Source organism: Harmonia axyridis, chromosome 3 (genome assembly GCF_914767665.1).
Source record: "Harmonia axyridis chromosome 3, icHarAxyr1.1, whole genome shotgun sequence".
Taxonomy (NCBI): domain Eukaryota; kingdom Metazoa; phylum Arthropoda; class Insecta; order Coleoptera; family Coccinellidae; genus Harmonia; species Harmonia axyridis.
In genome coordinates, this window is record NC_059503.1 from 62,551,677 (window position 1) to 62,576,230 (window position 24,554).

The window sequence follows — 24,554 nt, forward strand, 5'->3', positions numbered from 1 at the left end:
TATAGGTATAATTATTGCAAAAAAATGTTACCTCATCTGAAATTGAGTTTGCATATTACATAATAAATTTACAAAAATACAATTAGATACTTACTTGAAAAGTTTAACACCTTTTATTTCTGCACTGACATAAGATGGATTTGAAGAAAAAAACTCCATCAATGCGAATATATCTATTTTAGGCAAATTGTCACTTTGTCCTTTCACGAAGCCTTCTTCCATTATGGTGACATAAAAACAAGACTCGAGTTAAAACCACACTGTACAACTACAAACGGCGCGAGAGCCTTGGCACTGCTAAGTATTTAAACGGAATTTATGGTGTAGCGATCACAGGCAAGTGCCGTGACGTCACAGACCAAAGACGTTCCGCGCTAAAATACGTAAATTTAAATAATGTATTTCTCAGTCATTTATTGATGGATTTTCAAAATTTTTCCACTGATTTATCAGTTTTGCTCTATATTTTAATTCTTTCGTGTCAAATATAGTATTATCAACATCACTAAACAAGTGCGCTTCGGCGCTCCTGACGTTGGCTGGAAAGCACTTATTTCTGAAAGAAATTGCTTTGTATGGATGAAATGGTTCATAATATCACAATTCCTTCCTAGATGGTGATGATCGAATCGAATTTTGAACTCATTGGCCTAGTATGAAATCTTTATACAATGATTTCATATTCCTTATTTACCGGAGAGTTTATCTAGGGTATGGTATGAATGGATGTTGAAGAAAATTATAAAGTTCCTCTATTTTCCTTAAAGATAAGCAAATAGAGCGTTTATTAAAACAAATTATGTAATAAATATACAGGTATACAAAGCTAGTTAGTAGAAGGTACACAGACATGTTTTCTATACAATATATTTAACTCAAATTTACAAAAACGCCTTAGAGAACTTTTTCGAAATAGCCCTCATGATATTGACCAGAATAACAAACGCAGCGTATTGCGTAGGATAAAATACAAGTGGTGTTTTATAGAGCATTTATATACAAATACACTCATAAATCCACAAAAAAAAAAAAATGATAAAATACATTCTTGTCATATCAATGGACATTATATCCTCCACCAATATAAATGGTTCAAAACTATCTCCCTATGAAATATATACAAAAATTACAATATTAAAATGGTACAATAAATAATAGAATTTCAAACTGATCTTTCTCTTAAGGTGTCCACTTCATTTAGTAGTACAATTTCTCTATTACATCTTCCTATGAAGATGTTTCCATTAGACATACTCTGTGACGACTTCTTCCACCTCCTCTGTGCCTTCACCTTGTGTTTCTCTACGGTAGAAGAACCAAGAAAATGTGCGGCACAGATTCTGCGCTACTCAGGTGAAAGACGCCTCTTTTCCTAGATTGCTAGACGATGTACTGGAACGGCTCATGTTGTCGAATCTAGTACATAAGAATAAATCAGAAAAGGACTTATGCGAAGTTGAGAGATTTTGCGCGCTTGTTGACATTCGTATTGTAATGTTTCCACAAAATTCCGCACGAACCTTCATTTATGCATCACAATTAAACAATGCAAAGTGATATGTCATGAAAATAAAGAATTCAGGCTGGTTTCTAAGACAATGCCATTCAATCACATTTCGGAACAATTTTTTGAGAAAAAAAAAGATAAATCATATGAAAACAATGAATGTGCACTTGGAAGGTTTTAATTCCTGAAGGAAGAACATTTTGCATTCAAATTGGTCTAGTTTGGATTAGGAACACCATCACATGGCATTTTCGTGATCTCTCAATGTTTGCCCATACGAGGAGGGACAAAAATAACGTACGGTGTTAGAGAAGAGCGATATTTCACGAACTGTGATTTAATCACTGATATCAGAATGTCACAGGTAGTCACGGTTCCGAAAAACGAATACAGAGCGTGACGGGATCACAGTTTGAACATTTCACAGATCTTTTCAGGGCATATCATCGTCCGTTGCAATCGTAAATTATGAAGGCAGCCTGATGTTTTTATTGCTTCGGAACCTTTTTCGACTAACATAATTGCATATTTCTATGACAATCCCAGCATCGTAGGCAACTCCGCCTGCTTTAGGAAGTATTTTTGTAGGACTCGTTAAACAATAAATACTTGCTACAAACAAATAATAACTAGTGAATTACTGCATAATTGGTGGTGGCAAAAACATTCTAATTTTATGCTTATCTTTGATAAACAACCCCAAAGAAATTCTTTCTATATTGAAGTTGCCGACCGAAGCAATAAATGGTACTCTGTATTATAAAAAATAAACGAAAACACGTCAGTTACATAATAATAATAGGCGAAAAAATAATAACAGGCGTAAGACCTGCAATCTTTGGGCTTTCTCCACTGAAGTTGATGTAAATTATGCTACTTGTAATTTATGCAAGTTGAAATTATCTTTCAAAACCACCTCTTCAAATTTGAGGAAACATTTGAAAAATCGATATCCTTCTGTTACGTTCCTAACTAAAGCTGAAACAAGGAAAAGAGTTGAATATGTAAGAAAAATGGATATTTTCATGATAATTTTTCATTAATTTTATTTTGAATGATAAGAGTGACCAATTCGAGTTGCAAAGATAAACGAACTAAGGTTTGGGTGATTCATACAAATATTAATAACAAGCAACCTCAACAGTGATCACGTCACGCTTCAATTTCACTGATATCATAAAGTAACGTTCACGTTTCACGACGTGATCTAGAAATCACGGTATCGCTCATCTCTATACGATTTCCATTCGCCAACTATAAAAATTGATATACTGCAATGTAGATTATTGTTTGAAGAAATTATGTGGAAACCCTATCAAAATCGGATATTTGTAAGAAGAACTGCGCAGTCACGTGATGGTGTTCCATCTAAATGAAAATCGGTGGCATTATTATTATTGATGTTTAAATTTATGAGGGGTTTTTGAGGATCAACATGAAATCAAAAAATGTATGCATATTACCTTCTACCATCAATTGACGAACCCCTGTTGTTGGGAAGATATGTATCGACTGAATCGCAATCTGAATCGCCAGGGTCGCTGCAAAAATAACTTTCATTGATTATCGATGAATATTATTGCCATTTTCAACATTTCAAATGAAAAATAAAAGGAACTAAGAATTTTAAACCTACATATTATGAAAAGCGATCAGAAACAAAGATGGAAATACTGATATTCGACCTTGGAATTTTCCTGCATAATTGACAAGGATTTTAAATACCGATCCTCGTAGTCCAAAGTATGGTTATACTTTCGAGCTCCTTACCTTTCGGAATGATCTGAAACACTATCCCCAAGCTCTCCTTGCAAAGCCAACTGCAGGTCCTCGATTCGCTTCTTCGCCAACTTCAGATCGTTCCGTTCGCTAGCAGCTTCAGCTTCCAAATTCTCCAGCCTCTTCTCCATGTCTTTTCTTTTCTGGTTAGCCTCCATCTCTTTGGATATCGCGTTGTTCAGTTCCTCTTTAGTTTCTCTGAGAGAACGTTGAAGTTTCTTTATCTGGTCTTGAGCATATTGCTCCTTCGTCTTCCACGCTGTCACTTCCGACTGTAGTTTTTCGACGGATTCCTTGAGCCGCGAGATTTGGATTTCTAGTCTGCTTCGGGTGGATTGCTCTAGGTCCAATTTGGATTCCAGTTCTTTCACTTTGAACTCGTTTCTGTTGAATAAATAAAATCAGTATTAGGACAAAATCGAAGAAAGTACTCTGCGCAAAAAAATTAACGAATATTATGCAAACCTCAAATTTATTCTACAACTGAAGTTGTTCTCAATGATAATAATTATTTTGATCAGAATTATGCATGCATATGTTATCCACTTTCAACGTTTTTCTTCAATACAGATGTTTTTTCCCAGCAGGAATAAAAAAAGATGAGATTATCAGATTTTGAATGTATTGGCTCCATTCTGAAATCAGTTGTTCTCGATCAATTCTAGTGATCAATAGTTTTTCTTTCGTTTGATTTTCTACACCCGATCGCTATGCAACGCGAAACACGCAATTTGACCCAAGGGGAATGTGCCCAAGCGGTAGTTTTGCGAGAAGAAGGGTGGACATACACAAGAATTGCAGAAAGGTTTGGAGTTTCCCATACAAGTGTGTCCAGAATGTTGCAGCGATTCAGGGAGACAGGTATGAATGTCCGAAGACCAGTACAGGGTAGACCACGGGTAACAACTGCCATTCAAGAACGTTACTTGAGAGTTTCTTCGTTGAGACAACGGTTTGCAACCGCTCGCCTCCTTCAAAATTAGCTTGAGCAAACTCATGGGAAGCAAATTAGCACTCAGACAATAAGAAATCGCCTCAGAGAATATGATTTAAGGCATCGTGTCGCGGCAAGAGGCCCAGCTCTTACCCCAGCCCATCGAAAGGCGCGTTTGGATTTTGCGAGAGAGCATATCCATTGGGAAGAGGCTGATTGGGAAAGAGTTCTCTTCACAGATAAGTCTAGATTCTGCCTCTACCATTGTGATCGACGTTCCCTTGTATAGAGACGTCCACATGAAAGATATGCTCAGTGCAATTTCCTGAATACTACTGGTTTCGGGGGAGGATCGATTATGGTATGGGGTGGAATATCTTTGACTGCTCGCACAGACCTAGTGGTCGTTGATAATGGAGCTATGAATGCTGATAGGTATATAAGGAACATTCTTGAAGAGGATGTAGTGCCATTTGCCCCATACATTAATGAAAATTTCATTTTTATGGACGATAATGCCAGACCCCATCGTGCGCGCATTGTTCAGGAGTACCTTCAAGAGGTTGAAGTCTCTCGAATGGAATGGCCAGCCAGAAGTCCAGATCTCAATCCGATTGAGCAGGTTTGGGACAACCTCAATAGAAGACTGAGAAGTTCAGAAAATCATCCAGCTACTCTTAATTACTTAGGAATCCAACTCAGATAAATCTGGGAAGGATTAGATCAGAACATTTTAAGATCACTTGAGTATGAACCGTCGTTGCCGAGCTGTAATTAACGCAAGGGGTGGAAATACCAAGTATTAAATCACTTATCAGCATTCCAGTATTTTGAAAATTGTTTATTCCTCTTCTTTCACATAAGATTCGGTGAAATCCTGAATTTTTCTTCCATTTAATGTGTCTTGTTTCGTTCAAAACCTTCCCGAGAGAACATAAATAATAAGTTATAAAGTCAATGTAGAGTTGACTTTCATTAAAATTGAGATTTTCAGAATGTGCGTTAATTTTTTTGCGCAGTGCAGTTATGTTCCTCACCTTTTCGCCAGGAGATTCGACGAAGCATCGCCCATATACTCCGCACTCTCCAGCTTGGTGGTCAACTCTGCCAACTGTTCTTTCAGTTGATTTCTCTCGACTTCCAATTCGGATACCAATGACACTTGCTCTTGTAGCGCCATCTGATCTAGAGACATCTGTTGGATGGCTGCCTTGTACTTCTTGAACACCTCGGCCAACTCCTCCTCGTTCTCCTCCAGTTGCGATTGGAGCTCGCTCTTCTCCCTAGCTAGAAGGTTCGCTTTCTCTTCGGCTTCCCGTTTCATTTTGTTGGATTCTTCCAGCTGCGACTGGGTGTCTGAAAGTTCGGCCTCGAGACTCTGCTTGATTTTCACCGCCAGTGCTCTGGCGCTCTCCAAATCTTCTACTTGGTTTTTCAGTTGTCGTATCACGTTCTTGCCTAAGGAAGATAAAGAGAATTTTAGAAAAAATTCAATTCTTCTGAAAGACTCGAACAAACCTGGTGCATCAGCCTTCTGCATGTCCAGCTGGGTCTGGCAGTCTCTAAGTAAGGCCTTGGTTTTACGAAGATCATTTTTCAGTCTCCTTATCAAGACCTCGTCTCCTTCTCTGTCATGTCTCTCGGATTCGGCAGCTGAAGCCAATCTTCTCTCCAACTCATGTTTTTGCCTTAATAGCATCGTTCTCTCCTCGTGTTCGTTCTCTAATTGAGCCTCCAGTGCTACGATATTACGGAAAAAATAAAGACATCGATCAATCTAACCATAAATTTCAGGGGACCTTTTTAATTTTTGGAATAATCAAGTTCAGAAAAGAATGAACCATTGAAAATCTACTGTATTTTCAAGAAAAACTTCGTTAGTTCTAATAAAATAGGAATACAATCATTTATGTATTCTGATTGCTGATAAATAAACTCTTATAAAAAAAAAATTAAAATTTAGTATCATCTACATAAAGTTTTTATGGTATTTTTATTTATATCATTTTTTTTTCACGCCTTTTTGAAACTGATATTATCATCTTCAGAAACTGAAGGTTACAGATTTGAGAAACTTTGAAGAACTTTTTTGTGTAATCGGTACATGCATGTATATTGTATATCCTGTCCGATCGGTAACTTGAGTTAATGCATTGATGTAATTATATATTATGGAAATATTTGAAGAATGTTTTATTGTTATCTGAAGAAGGAATATTCCCACAAAATAACGGTTATATCGATATTATAAATGAATTAATCATGAAATTTCATTGGAGTTGAAGGTAAGAGGATATTTCACGATTCAACCTTGAATATACCAATGTAGTATAATATAATTATAGATTCTTGGGTAGAATAAAAATCTCCATCAATGTTGTAAAGATTTTTTTCAATGTGAGAGATGACTCATTAATTTCATTGTGGAACAATATGAACTTGAGAGAAAATAGAAAATGTTGGTTTTCCGCATCTGAAGTACAATTCAAAACCAGTATTACATGATGAATAAAACAACTGATTTTTGGAAATGAATTATGAAAAGAGAAGTACAATTTTCAATAGTGTAATAATATCATACGATATTAATTATCTATCTGGTTAATGTATCAGCATAATGCCATCAATATAACCATTGTCAGACAGAAGATCTCCACGCTATTACGTAGGAATCACAATCGAAAGTAACCCAAGGAGAATGCATGTCATTGAGGGAGAATAGCGATATACCGGTTTCACCCTTATTAGGGATCATCAGTACCGCTTAACTCTACCCAAGATGACAAACAAACGAAATAGCAGGCACCTTAATAGCGTGGAGACCTTCTGTCTGACAATGGTTATGTTGATGGCATTTTGCTGATACATTAATCAGATAGATAATTAATATAGTATGATATTATTACACTATTGGAAATTGTACTTCTTTTTCTTTTCAGTAGTACATGAATTGGAAAATTTTTATTTTCGTCTCTTTATAGTTAACGCTAATACATAATAGCATGTTATATCGAAAGTTGATTCATAATTTATTTTATATGCTTTGTTGTTTCATCAAAAAATTTGATATGAAAGTGATAATTGATGAAAATATCTCGTTATTCCATGTTTTAATGGAATGTCAATACACAAGAATTTTGAAACTAAAACTTTTGGCTTCAATTTTGGTTCAGAAATCCAATAAATGAATACTAATTTGAACAACCGCTCAAAAGTTGTTGAGTCAGTGTTAGTAGGTATATCCCTTGATTAGGAGCAAACAGAGTGAAATTTCTTCAAGATCAAACGGGTGTAATATTTGCAGAGTATAATTTGTAATTAAACCATTTTCTTATACAGGGTGTCCCGTAAAGACCACGTCAAACCGAGGGAGAATGTAGATCTAAGGATAACCCACCTGCTATGACAAAATTCCCATTATAAAAGTCTTACCGTTTTCGAGATATTTTTTTTTTTTTTTGGAGAATAATGAATTTTTGCCCCTTTCAATAGTTTTGTGCTTACGGTTGGTACAATTTTACACCTCTTTGGTTAATTTTTTCAGTAAAATATTGCTGAAGAATGATTTCAACGTTTACATTAAAAACATTCTCCGAATATTTTAAAGGGGGGCTATGAGAAATATTTTTATTGGAAATTTTGATAGTGGATTATTTTGTTCATGAAGTTTAGCCCATCGTAGTGGAAAAAAAATGTACCGAGCTACTGCTGCACAGTACACCAATAAATTGTCTATTTTATAGAGATTTCAAAGAGGTATCACACAAGTCATTTGTTATTCAAAGAAAAAAGATATGGCTGTTTTTATCCAAATGGGTACGTTTCTGACAAAATCAAGTTTGTCAATTCTGTTAAGAAATCTTCGATACTGCATCACTTAGTGAACAATGGAAATTCTTCACTTGCGAAAATATTACTCGCATCTCAACGAAATTCAATTTTGCCGGCAATTTTTTTCGAAAATATCATGGAGAAACTCATTCAAAGATATAGAAATATTCGAAAATGTATGGAAATATCGGGAATATCACATTTGCGCATGCTCAAGTTGTTCAGGGTAGTCTGAATCGCATTTTGTGAGCGGAAATTTTGAAATCAGATGAAAAACAATTTTTCATTCAAAAAGAGATCACAATGCTTCCACTTCTTTCAGTTGAATCAGAAAAATCTTCGTAGCTAAATTCGAAAATATCATTGAAATCCCCAAAGAACGAAATATTGCAAAACTCATTTACCTTTCACTCTCTTTTGGGCGTTCCCCCTCATTTCCTCCATCTCCTCGTCCCTCAGATTAGCCTCTTTCTTCGCTTCCTTCCTCATGCTCTCAACAGTCATTTCCAACCTTAATTTCGCCTGTTCTAACAACTGCACTTGGCTGGCCAGCTCGTCCAATTCTTCCTCTTGGTCCTTTACTTTTCTATCCAGTTCGATTTTTTGTCTCCTGAGGTTTGTGATCTCCTCCTCTGTACGTTCTCCGCAAGTTAATTCGTCATATTCCCTTTGTAATACGTTCAACTTCTGTTCTTTCAAGTCAAGTTCTAATCTGGTGTCCTATGTATGGAATTGAAAATTATATAAAGGGATTGTACACTGCACAAAAAAATTAACGCACATTCTAAAAATCTCAATTTTAATGAAAGTTAACTCTACATTGACTTTATAACTTATTTTTTATGTTCTCTCGGGAAGGTTTTGAACGAAACAAGACACATTAAATGGAAGAAAAATTCAGGATTTCACAGAATCTTATGTGAAAGAAGAGAAATAAACAATTTTCAAAATACTGGAATGCTGATGAGTGATTTAATACTTGGTATTTCCACCCCTTGCGTTAATTACAGCTCGGCAACGACGGTTCATATTCAAAATGAGTGATCTTAAAATGTTCTGATCTAATCCTTCCCAGATTTCTCTGAGTTGGATTCCTAAGACAGTAAGAGAAGTTGGATGATTTTCTGAACTTCTCAGCCATCTATTGAGGTTGTCCCAAACCTGCTCAATCGGATTGAGATCTGGACTTCTTGCTGGCCATTCCATTCGAGAGACTTCAACCTCTTCAAGGTACTCCTGAACGATGCGCGCACGATGGGGTCTGGCATTATCGTCCATAAAAATGAAATTTTCACCAATGTATGGGGAAAATGGCACCTCATGCTCTTCAACAATGTTTCTTATATACCTATCAGCATCCATAGCTCCATTATCAACGACCACTAGGTCTGTGCGAGCAGTCAAAGATATTCCACCCCATACCATAATCGATCCTCCCCCGAAACCAGTAGTATTCAGGAAATTGCACTGAGCATATCTTTCATGTAAAGTTTCATGGTAGAGGCAGAATCTAGACTCATCTGTGAAGAGAACTCTTTCCCAATCAGCCTCTTCCCAATGGATATGCTCACTCGCAAAATCCAAACGCGCCCTTCGATGGGTTGGTGTAAGAGCTGGGCCTCTTGCCGCGACACGAGGCCTTGAATCATATTCTCTGCAGCGATTTCTTATTGTCTGAGTGCTAATTTGCACCCCATGAGTTTGCTCAAGCTGATTTTGAAGGAGGCGAGCGGTTGTAAACCGTTGTCTCAACGAAGAAACTCTCAAGTAACGTTCTTGAATGGCAGTTGTTACCCGTGGTCTACCTTGTCCTGGTCTTCGGACATTCATACCTGTCTCCCTGAATCGCTGCAACATTCTGGACACACTTGTATGGGAAACTCCAAACCTTTCTGCAATTCTTGCGTATGTCCACCCTTCTTCTCGCAAAACTACCGCTTGGGCACATTCCTCTTGGGTCAAATTGCGTGTTTGGCGTTGCATAGCGATCGAGTGTAGGAAATCAAACGAAAGAAAAATTATTGATCACTAGAATTGATCGAGAACAACTGATTTCAGAATGGAGCCAATACATTCAAAATCTGATAATCTCATCTTTTTTTATTCCTGCTGGGAAAAAACATCTGTATTGAAGAAAAACGTTGAAAGTGGATAACATATGCATGCATAATTCTGATAAAAATAATTATCATTGAGAACACCTTCAGTTGTAGAATAAATTTGAGATTTCCATAATGTGCGTTATTTTTTTTGCGCAGTGTATTATTGTATTCAAATAAATACTATACTGTACAATACAATACTGTAAAATGATATAAAGAATTATATCTTACCGCAAGGGCAGTTTCAACACTGTATTTCTCCGTCATAAGGACCTCTTTCTCCCTGACAGCTCTCTCTTTGGCATTCCGTTCTTTCTTCAGTTCATCGTTCAACATTTGGGTCTCAGAGTCGAACCTTCTCTGTTTCTTCTCGAGGAGGTTGTTTCTGGCGCTCTGCTCTTCAAGTAAAAGCTTTAGGTCGTTCATTTCACCGTTCAACTTTTGCACTTTGTTCTTCCACTGTCCTACGACCTGTCTCTGTTCTTCAGCTTCCTCGTAAGCGTCGTTCAACTGGAAATTCGTGAGTGTAATACAACTGTTGTTTAATACATTTTTTTTAAGTTTCAAAATTTATCAATATCAATAGTGAAGTTGAGAAGTTCAGTGAAATTATTTTGAGGTAGGTATGTTATAAAGGGAAGTAATTCCTCAGAAGGAAAAATTCCACAATTCCAAGGATTGCCTATAATAATAATAATAATAATAATAATAATATTTATTTGCCAAAAATTTGAAATTAAGTATACAATATATATAATATAACAAATGGTGAATAAATATAAGAAGACCCACAAAAGTAAAACTTGTGCGTGGGTAGAAAAGTAAATTTAAAAAGTATAACAACAATTGAAAAAACTGATCTCCACAGAATTTCAGGAACAACGATGATGACGTAAATGAAGAAAACACCTAATTTAGACAATACAATATCAACAACATAATATAACACCAACAATATTCATTGCTCCTGCATCATACTAACGAATATCAGCATCATAAAATGATTTTCACGAATAAACAGGTGGACCCACAGAAACCTAGGTTGTGCGTTGGGCCCTTCCTGTCCACTCATAAATTTTGCTGCCTGGTGATATGATGAGATCACACATTCAATACCGGACTCAACAGGGGGGCAATAACCCAGTAATTTTCAACCAACTGTCCTGTACTCATAATATATCGTGAATTATTTTTCTGTCCAAACCCAATGTATACGATTTTAGCTTTTTTCTAATTAAAGTGATAGAGTTGGTGCGAATGATGAATTCCTTCATACTTATATGTAAGAAGTTGAAGAGTCGAGGTGCGAGGTAAGTATAACATCGCTGTCCTACCGCTTTTTTTGAGGACTTCGTACGAATATCAAAATTGGTTTTCTGTCTTGTTGTGTACTTGTGCTCTATTGTTTTCAGTTTGTGTCTGTTTCTGTATAGGTTAATTAGGATACAATAAAAAAATGATTGTTTCAGATCGAAGCATTTCGCTTCTCTATATAGTTCGTCTGTTGGATACCTATACGGTTTCTTGAATATTATCTTCAGGAATCTTTTTTGCAAAATTTCAATCTTTTTTTGGTGGATATCAACTACGCCTCCCCACCCTAGAATCCCATATTGTAATCTGGATTCTATTAATGCGTGATATAGGACCTTCATATGGTGAGTATTCAATACCTTTCCCAAACATTTGAATCTCGGGAGCATGCACCTTAGAGTATTAACGACATTCTGAGCGTGCACATCCCATCTCAAGTGTCGATCTAATGTTACTCCCAAATATTTTATACTAATTGTGGAATGTATAAGCTCAACTGTATCATTTTTTTGAATTGAAATCATTTCATACCGAGGTAAATTATTTTTGTAGATGACAAATGGCATAAACTTGGTTTTATCGTAGTTTACTGTGAGGTATTTCTGGTCGAACCATTTCAAAACATTTCCAAAACCCATCTCGATTTTATTTTTCAGGTTACCCCATGAGTCATCCTTGTATAATACAACTGTATCATCAGCAAAGCTAAAGATTTCCCCTCCACATTTCAGGGTAAGTAGTTTATTTATGTAAATGGTGAAAAGAATGGGTCCTAAGACGGTGCCTTGTGGTACACCACAGCTGATTGTCTGCCTAGTGCTTATTTTGTCTCTAATTTGTACTGATTGTTTTCTATTTGATAAGTAATTTCTGAATAATTTTAGCACCGTGCCCCTGAATCCCAACTCCTCCAAGGCCCCCAGAAGCAGCTCATGATTAACTGTATCGAACGCCCTGGAGAGATCGAGGAATATACCAATTGTCATCAAACCGTCTTCCATACCTTCGTATATTCTTGATGTCACATTCGCGATTGCATCCTGGGTAGACTTCCCCCGTCTAAAGCCATATTGCCTATCCGAGATCATCTGATATTTATCTAGATATTGTGTCATTCGACCTTTGATTATTTTTTCAAAAATTTTTGTTATATTCGTTATGAGTGACACGGGTCTATAATTTTCCGGTTTTGTCCTCTCTCCTTTTTTAAAGAGGGGCTTTACAATGCTCATTTTGAATTGTGAAGGACAAAATCCAGTAGAGAATATTCTATTTATCAGATGTGCCAAGGGGATTGAAATTTCTTCTGATATTTCCTTGAGCATTTCGGCGGTGATCGAATCGTATCCGGGTGCTTTCCCATTTTTTAGTGAATCAATCGTTGTCCTGATTTCTTGTTCCGTAGTGGGTGTCAGGAAAAACGAGTTTGGGACTGGTTCTCCCTCAGGTGTGGCCTCAAGTGAGGGGGCTATATTTTCTGCTAGTGTTTTCCCCACATTTATGAAATAGTTGTTAAAGATTTCAGTCATCTCCTGTTCATCTTCGACTAAAATGTTATTTTTTGATTCAATTTTTGATATCTCTTGTTTTCGGGGGGGGTTGTGTAGAGTTTCCACAGTGTTCCATAGTGCTTTCGTGTTACTTCTATTTTTTTCTATACTTCTGACATAGTAGTTTTTTTTTGTAATTTCTATCAGCCTGGTCAACTGATTTTTATATGTTACATATTCTCTTTTGTTTAGTTCAGGATTTTTAATATATTTTTTATACAGTTCTTCTTTGGTATTAATGGATTTCACCAAGCCATCTGTTATCCAAACTTTCCTCTTGATTGATTTCCTCTTAATTTTTATCATCCTAGTGTGTTTTCCGACTGTACCAATCAATTTTTCGGTGAAAGCTTCCATCGCATCTTCAATCCTTGTTTCATCACATATAATTGACCAGTTAGTTTCTCCCAGTTCCGATTTCAATTTATGATAATCTATGTATTTCTTATAAGCAACGCTTTGCTTTTTTCCCGTTACTTTGAAAACCATCACCAATAATGTAATAAAATGATCGGTGATGCCTGATTTAATTATAACTGGTAAGCTCTCTTCTCTAACGTACTCTGACTCTGTTCTCAAAAAAATATGATCTAAACAACTTGATGAATTATTTTGTACCCTTGTAGCTTTGTTTATCATTGAGACGTAGTTATATTCAGATAGTACATTTAGATAATCGCTAGATATTTCCTGATCTTCCACCAGTATGTCAATATTAAAGTCACCTATCAAAATGTGATGCTGGAATTCATTATTTTTTATTTTTTCTAGGTATCCTGACCAGCTCTGGACGAATGATTCCAAGGAAGTTGATGGGGGTCTGTATACAGCTGTTATGAGGACATTCTCATTTTTTGACATCTTTATCTCTATCTCGACAACACTCCACACCCCCAAAGACACTATATTCGATTTATATTTAAGACTGTTCAGCAGGAATACAATAACACCATCGTTTTTGTTAATTCCGCCATTACTATAAATTAAATCATATCCACTCCTGCAGAACAATCCTGGATCGCTTATTTGAAACGTTTCAGTCAAAACTATACACTCAAAATGCGTGTTGATTTGACCGAGATATACATCCATTTCATCAATATTTTTTGAAATACTTCTAATATTCTGGTGAAGAATTTTAAACATTGTCTTGTGTTCTGTATTACACATTACTTGATTGAACTGTACAGCGTTGTCAACTTCTAAAGTATCCATTTTTGAGAAATTGACATCTCTTATGAAAGGATCCATCGATTTAAGTTTATGAGAGCACGTATGAAGATGAAACCTTTTATGTAGGCATTAAACGAAAAAAGACAATAAACAAACAATTAAACAATTGAAACGTACCCACCCTCAAATCCTTCAGCCCAACTAAAGATAATCAGCGTATGAGCAACAAAACGGTGAAAGAATATTGAGCTGAGCTAAACCATTACCATCTACTTATTTGATCTAAGTCTATCTCGAACTGTTTCCTTGGTTAATGGCGCAATAGCTGGTTTAGTGGTTTTCCTTATGGTACCTGTTTTTGGGGTGTTAGAATGTTGCTGTAGGCTCGATGGTTTTTGCCTTTCTACAAGTTGATTTGTTTGCCCCTCTCCAGTGTTTGTTTGAATTTGCTCTAAGGTAGGTGCTTTGGTGTTTTCTTCTTGATTCGATGCTGGTTTGGATGTTATATTGGGAGTAGGTGGCGAACTATAACTTCTTGGTTCTGGTTCCGTCTCGTACTTTAGATCCTCAACAGTATATGCGACTTTATTAACATATAATTTGTTTCCTTTAATATAGCAGCTGTTTTCAGTATCCTCTCTTGCCCGACTGAGGTGCTCTCTCAAAATCTTATATTCACCCCTCTGTTCCTCAGTAAGGTCGTTGGCTATGTAGATTTTTGATCCCTTCAATTTACGGCAGTTTAGCAGGATTTCCCGTTTTTTCAACATAGACACCAATTCAAGTTTAATCGGGCTATTTTCAGCATTTCCTAGTTTGTATAGGTTATTGATGTTGGATTCGTCCAGTTGCACATCCAGCAATTGTTTTATTTGGCTGCTGATAAAATCAACAGATACTTCTCTGGGAACACTATTTAGTCCGAAAATTACCAGATTATTCCTTCTACTCTCTCTATCTAAAATTTCTACTTTATTTTTCAGTTGACGATTTTCTTTTTCCAAAGTTCTTATCCTGCTGTTCAGGGATTCGATTTTCAGTAGTACCCGCACCTCACTAGCCTCAATGGAGCCTCTCAATTCATTCCTGCTTTTCACGATCTCCTCATAAATTTGTTTGGTGGTTATTTCCACTTCATCATTATTCATTTTATTGGAACTCTGCGGGTGCAATCACCTTAACTGATATTTATATTTATCGACCGTGATATGAGAAAGGAGGATACAAATAGGACTCTTCACTTTCTTGGGCCTATAAGAAAGTCTTACACAGACGTTGGAGGGCCACGGAGGGAAAGTGAGATAGAATGGATCAAGGATCACCGTAACACACCGTGTAGGAACCGTCGGTCAAGCCTAGCGTTGCGCTCGGAGCGCTGCGCTGAATGAACCGCCTCACACACGCTGACAATCGGCGAATGTAAACAAAAATAAAAGAAAAACAACTGAGGAAAATTATCCTAAGGAATCAACAAAACTCGGTTATTCGGATTGGAAATGTAAACAGAATCAAAAGATAACTAATTCTTTACCTGCTCACACACTAAAGTAAGAACAATACCAGGGAAATAAAAGAACTCGAGGAGCACAATAGTTCACGTCTGTATTCTACAATATATGATATAGGAATGATATAATATAATAATATCGACATTAACTGGATTCATCTACCTAAACTATCCATTATGAAAAAAGGAAGGTCCAATCTACACAGTAGATGTAGATGGGTGTCCCAAAATCAATGCTCACTGAATGCATCCCGAGAACTATAGGGTGTTTTTTTTTCGAGGTATATAACTTTAAGTTGGCATTTCTATTCAAGATGGCGACCGATTTAACAGGTGTCAAGTGATTTATTCTCAGTTTGGTTTGGCAATTCATCATGAATAGACTCACGCCTGAACAACGCTTGCAAATAGTGCAATTTTATTTCGAAAATAATGGTTCTGTGCGGAATACGTATCGCGCACTACGTCCATTAGCGATGAAGCGCACTTCTGGTTGAATGGCTACGTCAACAAACGGAACTGCCGCATTTGGAGTGAAGCTCATCCTCAAGTGTATGTCGAAACACCGTTACATCCAGAAAAACTGACTGTTTGGTGCGCTTTATGGGCTGATGGAATCATTGGTCCGTACTTCTTCAAAAACGATGATGGCCAGAACGTTACAGTCAATGGTGATCGGTATGGAGCCATGGTTACTAACTTTTTCATTCCTGAATTGAACAACCATAATATCCAGGAGCTGTGGTTCCAACAAGACGGCGCAACATGTCACACAGCTCGTGCCACAATCGATTTATTGAAAGACACGTTTGGTGACCGCTTAATTTCACGTTTTGGACCTGTGAATTGGCCTCCAAGATCTTGTGATTCAACACCGCTAGACTACTTTCTGTGGGGCTATGTAAAGTCATTGGTCTATGCGGATAAGCCACAAACCCTTGACCATTTGGAAGACAACATTCGCCGTGTTATTGCCGATATACGGCCTCAAATGTTAGAAAAAGTCATCGAAAATTGGTCGTCCAGATTGGACAACATCCGAGCCAGCCGTGGCGGTCATATGCCAGAAATCATATTTAAAATGTAATGCCACAAGATTATCTTGCGGATAAATAAAATTCATGTCAATCGAATAATCCACCGTTGTTTTATTGCAATCTAAAGTTCTATAGCTCTAAAAAAAACACCCTTCATATTAATATTTTCCATTTATTTCGAGATTCAATTAATTCTGTATCTATTGTTTAATTGTAATCAGTCATTTAAAAGTCATTTAAAAAACACCAACTTTCCTTCATATCCTTAAAACGGTAATTAATTTCTATGATCTGTTATATCTTACAACTGAACAAGTTTTATCGAATAGATAGACCATCAGAAAACAATATTTCTCATCCTGAATCCTCGATTCCGGTTCTTTATGAGTAATCGTAAATAACGCAGTTAGCTTTGAAAAGCGCAAAATGTATTTATTTATACATATATATTTATACATTCGTTTTTAGAATGTATTTCCTCAATGCATCAAAAGCATAACCTCACTCTCCCTGTTGACATAAGAACTAACGAATAATAATGAATTTTCAATCTGTAGCGAGGGACAAACAAAAATTCAGAGGCAACTGTGATGATATGATGACTTGTAAGGACTCTCTATTATGAAATGCGATTTCGACCTAAAATTGCGAAACTGCCTTTGTCCTACTATATGATCTTTATACAGGGTGTCCCGTAAAGACCACGTCAAACCGAAGAAGAATGAAGATCAAAGGATAACCCACCTGCTATGACAATATATTATAAAAGTCTTACCGTTTTCGAGTTTTTTTTTTTTGGAAAATAATGAATTTTTGCCCCTTTCAATAGTTCTGTCCTTACAGTTGGTACAATTTTACACCTTTTTGGTTAATTTTTTCAGTTAAATATTGCTGAAGAATGATTTTAACGTTTACATTGAAAACATCCTCCGAACATTTTAAAGGGGGGCTATGAGAAATATTTTTATTGGAAATTTTGGTAGTGAATTATTTTGTTTATGAAGTTTAGCCCATCGTAGTGAAACCAAAATGTACCGAACTACTGCTGCACAAACACTAATAAATTGTCTATTTTATAGTGATTTCAAAGAGGTATCACACAAGTCATTTGCTATTCAAAAAAAAAAGATATGGCTGTTTTTATCCAAATGGGTACGTTTCTGACAAAATCAAATTTGTCAATTCTGTTAAGAAATCTTCGATGTTGCATTCCTTAGTGAACAACGGCAATTGTTTACCCATCCTTGGTACAGGAAGCCTGGTCGCTCCAAATGATCTTATTGAAAAAATCTGGATCTACATGATGTTTTCCAAAATTTGCCGGCAAAATTGAATTTCGTTGAGGTGAATAATTATGCGAGTGATATTTTCGCACGTAAAAAATTGCCATTGTTCACTAAGTAATGCAGCATCGAAGATTTCTTAACAGAATTGATAAACTTGATTTTGTCAGAAACGTACCCATTTGGATAAAAACAGTCATATCTTTTTTCTTCGAATAACAAATTACTTGTGTGATACCTTTTTGAAATCACTATAAAATAAACAATTTATTAGTGTAATGTGCAGCAGTAGCTCGGTACATTTTTTTTTCCACTACGATGGGCTAAACTTCATGAACAAACTAATCCACTACAAAAATTTCCAATATAAATATTTTTCATAGTCCCCCTTTAAAATTTTCGGAGGATGTTTTTAATGTAAACGTTAAAATCATTATTCAGCAATATTTTACTGAAAAAATTAACCAGAAAGATGTAAAATTGTACCAACCGTAAAGGCAAAACTATTGAAAGGGGCAAAAATTTATTTTTTCAAAAAAAAAAAAAAAAAAAAAAACCTCGAAAACGGTAAGACTTTTATAATGGGAATTTTGTCATAGCAGGTGGGTTATCCTTTGATCTACATTCTCCCTCGGTTTGACGTGGTCTTTACGGGACACCCTGTATATTTATACATTCGCTTTCAGAATGTATTTCCTCAATGCATCAAAAGCATAACCTCACTTTCTCTGTTGACATAAGAACTAACTAATGAATTTTCAATCTGTAGCTAGGGACAAACAATAATTCAGAGGCAACTGTGATGATATAATGACTTGTAAAGACTCTCTATTATGAAATGCGATTTCGACCTGAATTTGCGAAACTGCCTTTGTCCTACTATATGATCTTTATATTTTATACAATTTCAAGATCAAAACTTCAACTGAATTGAATGGTACCCACCTGAAGATTGTTATGATACAACAAATTCATATAAAGACAAAAAAGAAAAAAATGATTACGTTGATCCGAAAAAACTAACCTTTTTCTCGAGTTGTTTTTTCAAACCCACCAACTGCTCGAGATCGTCCTCGTGTTGCTGCCTCAACCGCCTCTTGGTGAATTCCAGTTCCCTGAAAACTCTCTCGTACCGCTGTTTGTAGACGCCGCCACCCTCGGCGTCGTTCTCCTCGTCGTCCTCCTCGGAGATGCCGTTCAGATCGGATCTGGCGTAGAGCAGTTCCATCTCGAGCCTCTCGCTGGTCCTGTTCAGCTCCTTGTTCTTCGACGCGATCTCGGACAGCTCTCGTTCGAGCCTCAAACGTTCGCCGGTCTCGGCCTCCAGCCTCTCCGTGGCCAACGTCGCCGCCGACTGTTCTTCGGCCAGATCTGCGGCCATGTCGCTCATCTGGAATCGAAGAGATTAGATTAGTCAATAGTCAACAAATATGTTTTCGCGGTGATCGATATATGTACTTTTAAATTAAACCGAGTTCATCTAAATTAAGGGTGTATAAATAGCGATTTTCAGCGCAAATTCATTATTACCCTGTGTGGAAATCGCTTGATCAATTTTTTCGATTTTTTTTATAGTTTTTGTTTTATTTTACATTGAAATTGAAAGGTTTTTCAATCGTATCTCAATTATTCCAATGATGAACTTCAAAATTTTTCCATTATCATCGAATCACTAACTGCTTCAAAACAATTGTGATTTAATCTCATTCGGTAAAATTTGACACACGAGAACGTATAATTTATATTTGAAAAACTGAACCAGATTGTATGTATCAGAATGTAAAAATTCCAAAAATTTTGAAATTCATCACTGAAATACATATAAAAGATTCGATTGAAATACCTTTCAATCTTCAAAATGATATTAAACAAAAACTACACATTTTTTGAGGAAAAAATTTGTCTTCCAAAAATTGAAAGAATCTATCAAGCGATTTCCGCATATAATCGAAATGAATATACATATAATATGAAAAATTCAGTTAGAAAGGAGGTGTGTACTCTTAAGCGTCAAAATATCAGGGGCGTATTTTTGAAGTCGAAAAATAACGATAACAGAGCGTTAAAGTTTATAGATTTTTTAATTTTCCAACTTTATTGCTCTTTCAGCTTTGGAGATATCAAGATTTTTATAGATAGGCATAACATTGATTCGCTGTGTGAAACTGATACTTCTGATGATTTTTATAGTTTGATAAGATATTAATATATAATGTTAAATATTTTTGAAAAGGGAAAAAATAAAGGAATTTTATTCGTTATAGAAATTGTTACGATTTACACCTTAAAAAACACAAGTTGGTATTATAACTTCAAAACTAATGACAATAAACGATAAATTATTACACCATTGAATTCTACTGAAAAAAGTGCCTTTAGGATGTTTTTGTTTCATGTTAATAGCGTTAATACTAAAGGAGTTATGAGAACTTTTCATTTCACGCTATTTTCCAATTTAAATGGGTTCTGAGATCCTCTCACTAGACAACGAAGTTGGGACACCCGATATATATTTAGAAAAAAATCACACGTCAAATTTAAATTTTAAATTGTCATTCTTCACCAAAATTTTCAATCGGGAGATATGGGATTGTGACACATCGTTTAAAAGGCCGACTCATTATTTATTCAGAAATGTTATCGTTTTTATGTTTATTTTAAATATCAAAATAGAAAAAGTAAATCAGCGAAATTTGATACCATATCAAAAAGTAAAATGTAATACAAAATAAAGCAAAAAATTATTAATGTTTAAAGTGTGCATTCATAATTTTTTTGCATTTTGTATTACATTTTACTTTTTGATATTTTACCAAATTTCGCTGATTTTTTTTCCTCTTTGATTTTTGCAAGAAACAAGAAAGCGATATTTCACAAGCTCATACTTTCTATTTGAAAAATTGGGGGTTGTACCTGTGTTTCGAAGGGGGTTGAAGGTAGGATTCTCATTTTTACGAGGAAGAATAAGAATTCAGAATTTATATTTGACGTATTTCGGAATTATCCATAAATATGTACCGAGTTTTTCACCATAATTTGACCCCCCCTTAACTTTGTTACTAAAAGAGGTACAAAAAAATGTTTCCTACAAAAGTTTCATGAAATCAACTAGTGTTTTTTAAAATGATTTTACAAAATGAAATATATACAGAGTGGGCAACATATTGATAGCAACTTCATTTTTTCAAATGGAACACCCTGTATATTTTCCCATATTTGACTAGCTCTTTTTCCCCTGATTTCGAATATATAACATATGTTTGGTCTATCTGTCTTATTCTGAGTACCACAGAGTTTAAAATTTTTAGAACCACCTGGCATGCTCAGTAATCATTTTTCAAGTGGAAGGCTGCGATAACTCAAAATGCCCTTTTTTGAGTTAACTCTATGGCAACGATATGACATACGTTTTTCACAATGAATTGGAATTGGATCATTTGGATGCAACTCCATATATTCTCTCCTTGTAGCTTTCTTATTTTTATTGTTATTCACATTAAGTGAAAATATTTCAAATTTTTCCGCTTCTGTGTAGTGCATATTCGATGAATAGTTTCATTCAATGACAAACGTATGTCAAAAGATATAACTCAAAAAAGGGCATTTTGAATTATCGCAGCCTTCCACTAGAAAACTGATAACCTACTTAGGTGGTTCTTAAAATTTGAAACTCTGTGGTACTCAGAATATGAGAGATAGACCAAACATATGTTATATATTCGAAATCAGGGGAAAAAGAGCTAGTCAAATATGGAAAAATATACAGGGTGTTCCATTCGAAAAAATGTTGCTATCAATATGTTGTCCTCTCTGTATATATTTCGTCTTGTGAAATCATTTTAAGAACACTAGTCGATTTCGTGAAACTTTTGTAGAAAACTTTTTTTCGTATCTCTTCTAGTAACAAAGTTAAAGGGGGGGTCAAATTATGGTGGAAAACCCGGTACCTCTGAAGCAAAACTTTTGACATGCAACTTAGATTGACAATTGAATAATTAAGTTTTATACAGTGCAATCATTTCTACCTCGTCAACTTCAGCGTACGTTGCATCACCACATTCGGTAGCAGTATCATCGTTGCTGATTCTAGAACTAGACCTAGCCAAGCTGCTAGACCTGCTATAGATCTTAAGGCTCTTGATCATGATGTTCCTCTCGCTTCTAGACTTGGACAGCGCCTCCCTTTCCTCTTCCATTTCCCTTTTGGACCTCCCGTACCTCTTCTTACTACCTGCCCTCCTCCATTCATCCATCACGTGATCCGTTCTCTTCAGAAAATTCTTAATCTTGCTGGAGAGGGCGTTGTTCGCGGTACCGTCAGCCTCGTAGGCCGGTATAGGCTTAACCTTCTGCCTCACCGCGGTCCTGCAACCTAACACGAAGGAAAGGTTCGCATCGAGGACTATGGAGGAATCATCCTTATCATCCAAATCGCTCAGATCGTAATCAGCAGCGCTGTTTTGGGGGTAGTACCTTCTGGGTTCTAAGCTTTCGGAGCGTTCTCTAGATTCTCTACCGATCACCCTGAGTTTACTCATCGATTTTGGGGTGAATCCGTATCTGTCGTCCGAGGACGTCTGAGAGTACGGTCTCTTCGGTCTTCTGAGGTCTTGGGGAACTCTTGGAGGAAGTTTTTCTGGATAAAGGGCGGAGCTGGAGGCAGCATTCGAGATTGGGTAGGTGTCCAGATTGTAGTTTCTGCTATAATTAACCGAGGGGTAGTTCGAAGGGGAAAAACTCCTACGCGGTAGGATCCTTGGTGATTCCTCTCTGGAGGAATTCGGGATTCCTCTTCCCAACGAGTACTCTGATAACATATTCGAAGGCTCAATTTCTAGACCACATCTCGAGATTGAACAACTTCAGTAATATCTTGCACACCCTTGGAGACACTGTACCCGACCTATCTGCAACGGTTTTATCGTGGGATCAATTCGCCACACAACTCGCGTTTGGTCACACCAGTGGCGTTCGACTGACGCGTCCAGTAACGAAACCGCCGAGTGGGTTTTCGGGAGCGTATGTATATTTAGATCCGTTTCCTATGCGATTATCCGATTGCTATTAGTTGATAGATCCGCAAGAAAGCCTGTTGCACGTTGCTTCACGTCCCGAACCTATTCCGAGCGCATTGGAGGGAGAAAAAAATGGAATGCTCCTTCGATTGTCCATGTATTTTCGGACTGAATTTGATCACGAGTTCGTTGAGTAAAGTCGAAAGGGCTTCTCTACCCCGGGAAAGCAATTGAAGTACCTATGGCAGTGCTCTGTGTACAATACTAAGAACATAGTTTTATTCGAAGAAATTTTCTTGTTAGACACACACGTGATGAATGCCACAAAATTATTATTATTTTTATTATTAAACAAAATTACAGAGTTGAGGTACATTGAACCTATAAACTCTAACTGAAAATTATCCATAATACAACTGAAGAGAAAGAGAAAAAAAACAGAGATAAGTGAAATTTACAAAAAGCTACAAAAATGATATTATCAACAACCAAGAACCTAACAATGTACACACTTCAATTACTTTTCCAGGTGTCAAATTTATTATTATTATATATTAAGTAAACATTTTCGAATACAATGAATACAAAATTTCTATTTCTATTGTTACAATTTTTAAATATATTTTCTCATTCTCGGAGGCCTGTTGAAGGAATCAGAGACAAAAAATAAAATTCATTTTGTCGCTACTTTGGCACAACTATCTCTTAAACGCATTCAGAGTGTTTACTGTTTTTGGCTTCTTTACAAGAGGAATCTTAAATTTGCATTTGAATTTTGTTTTCCGAAGCGAAGATAAATATAATACAGGGTGTTTCATTGGGAAACGGAAATACTTCACAGGTGCATAGGTGGCACCAAGGCGGTTCTGGAGATACCCCATTTATTGGGTCTTACTGTCTTCGTAGCCGAGATACAGGGTGTTTTATGAATTTTGCCCCTCTTCTTTCTGAGGCCATATCAAACGAAGAACTCGGTATATTTTCTTCATGTTTGGCAAATATATTTCTAATTGAGAGCCCAAACGTATCATCAATATGATTAACCACCTTGAAAATCCAGGTCCGGGTTAACAAAAAATTCTGTAAAATTTGTAGTGGTCTTAGCATTTAAGGAAGATATACCTAAATTGGAGGTACAAGGGAATGGAAGAGATATCTTGAATAATTTTGAGAAAAAATTCCAATGAACATGGGTCCGAAACGCTTTGTTTTCGAGATGATTATACCAGTTTATCGAATTTTTATCAATCGTTACTGCACATTGGATAAATAAGTATTAAATATTCAATTAATTTATTCATCACAGCTCACTAACTGGATTTTTGAAATAATTTGTATTTTTCTGAGGGTTATATGAACTTTAAGGCATGATATTATTAAATGAATAAATAAATTCTTTGAATTTTTTTTTCTCGGAATCGGTAGCAGACACGACAAAACTACAAGAACCAGAAACTGTACTGGAACAAAGTACATAATAGGTTCTAGAGAAAAGATACGACCATTGTTCCAGAAATCACAT

The 24,554-nt window shown here is 36.1% G+C and overlaps 1 protein-coding gene across 2 annotated transcripts in view; it reads right to left on the reverse strand.

Moving 5' to 3' along the window:
* Positions 1–742: 742 nt before the first annotated feature.
* The window catches only part of LOC123676239 (unconventional myosin-XVIIIa), a 136,371-nt gene continuing 112,559 nt past the window's right edge, over positions 743–24,554 (reverse strand). For both annotated transcript variants that reach the window (XM_045612023.1, XM_045612024.1), the window contains 8 exons: positions 19,042–19,407; positions 10,385–10,663; positions 8,456–8,771; positions 5,739–5,960; positions 5,258–5,678; positions 3,278–3,670; positions 2,971–3,048; positions 743–1,416 (listed from right to left, as the gene is read on the reverse strand). In XM_045612023.1, the coding sequence (XP_045467979.1) occupies positions 1,350–1,416; positions 2,971–3,048; positions 3,278–3,670; positions 5,258–5,678; positions 5,739–5,960; positions 8,456–8,771; positions 10,385–10,663; positions 19,042–19,407 (2,142 nt within the window). In that variant the 3' untranslated portion in view covers positions 743–1,349. The remainder of the gene's footprint in view (positions 1,417–2,970; positions 3,049–3,277; positions 3,671–5,257; positions 5,679–5,738; positions 5,961–8,455; positions 8,772–10,384; positions 10,664–19,041; positions 19,408–24,554) is intronic.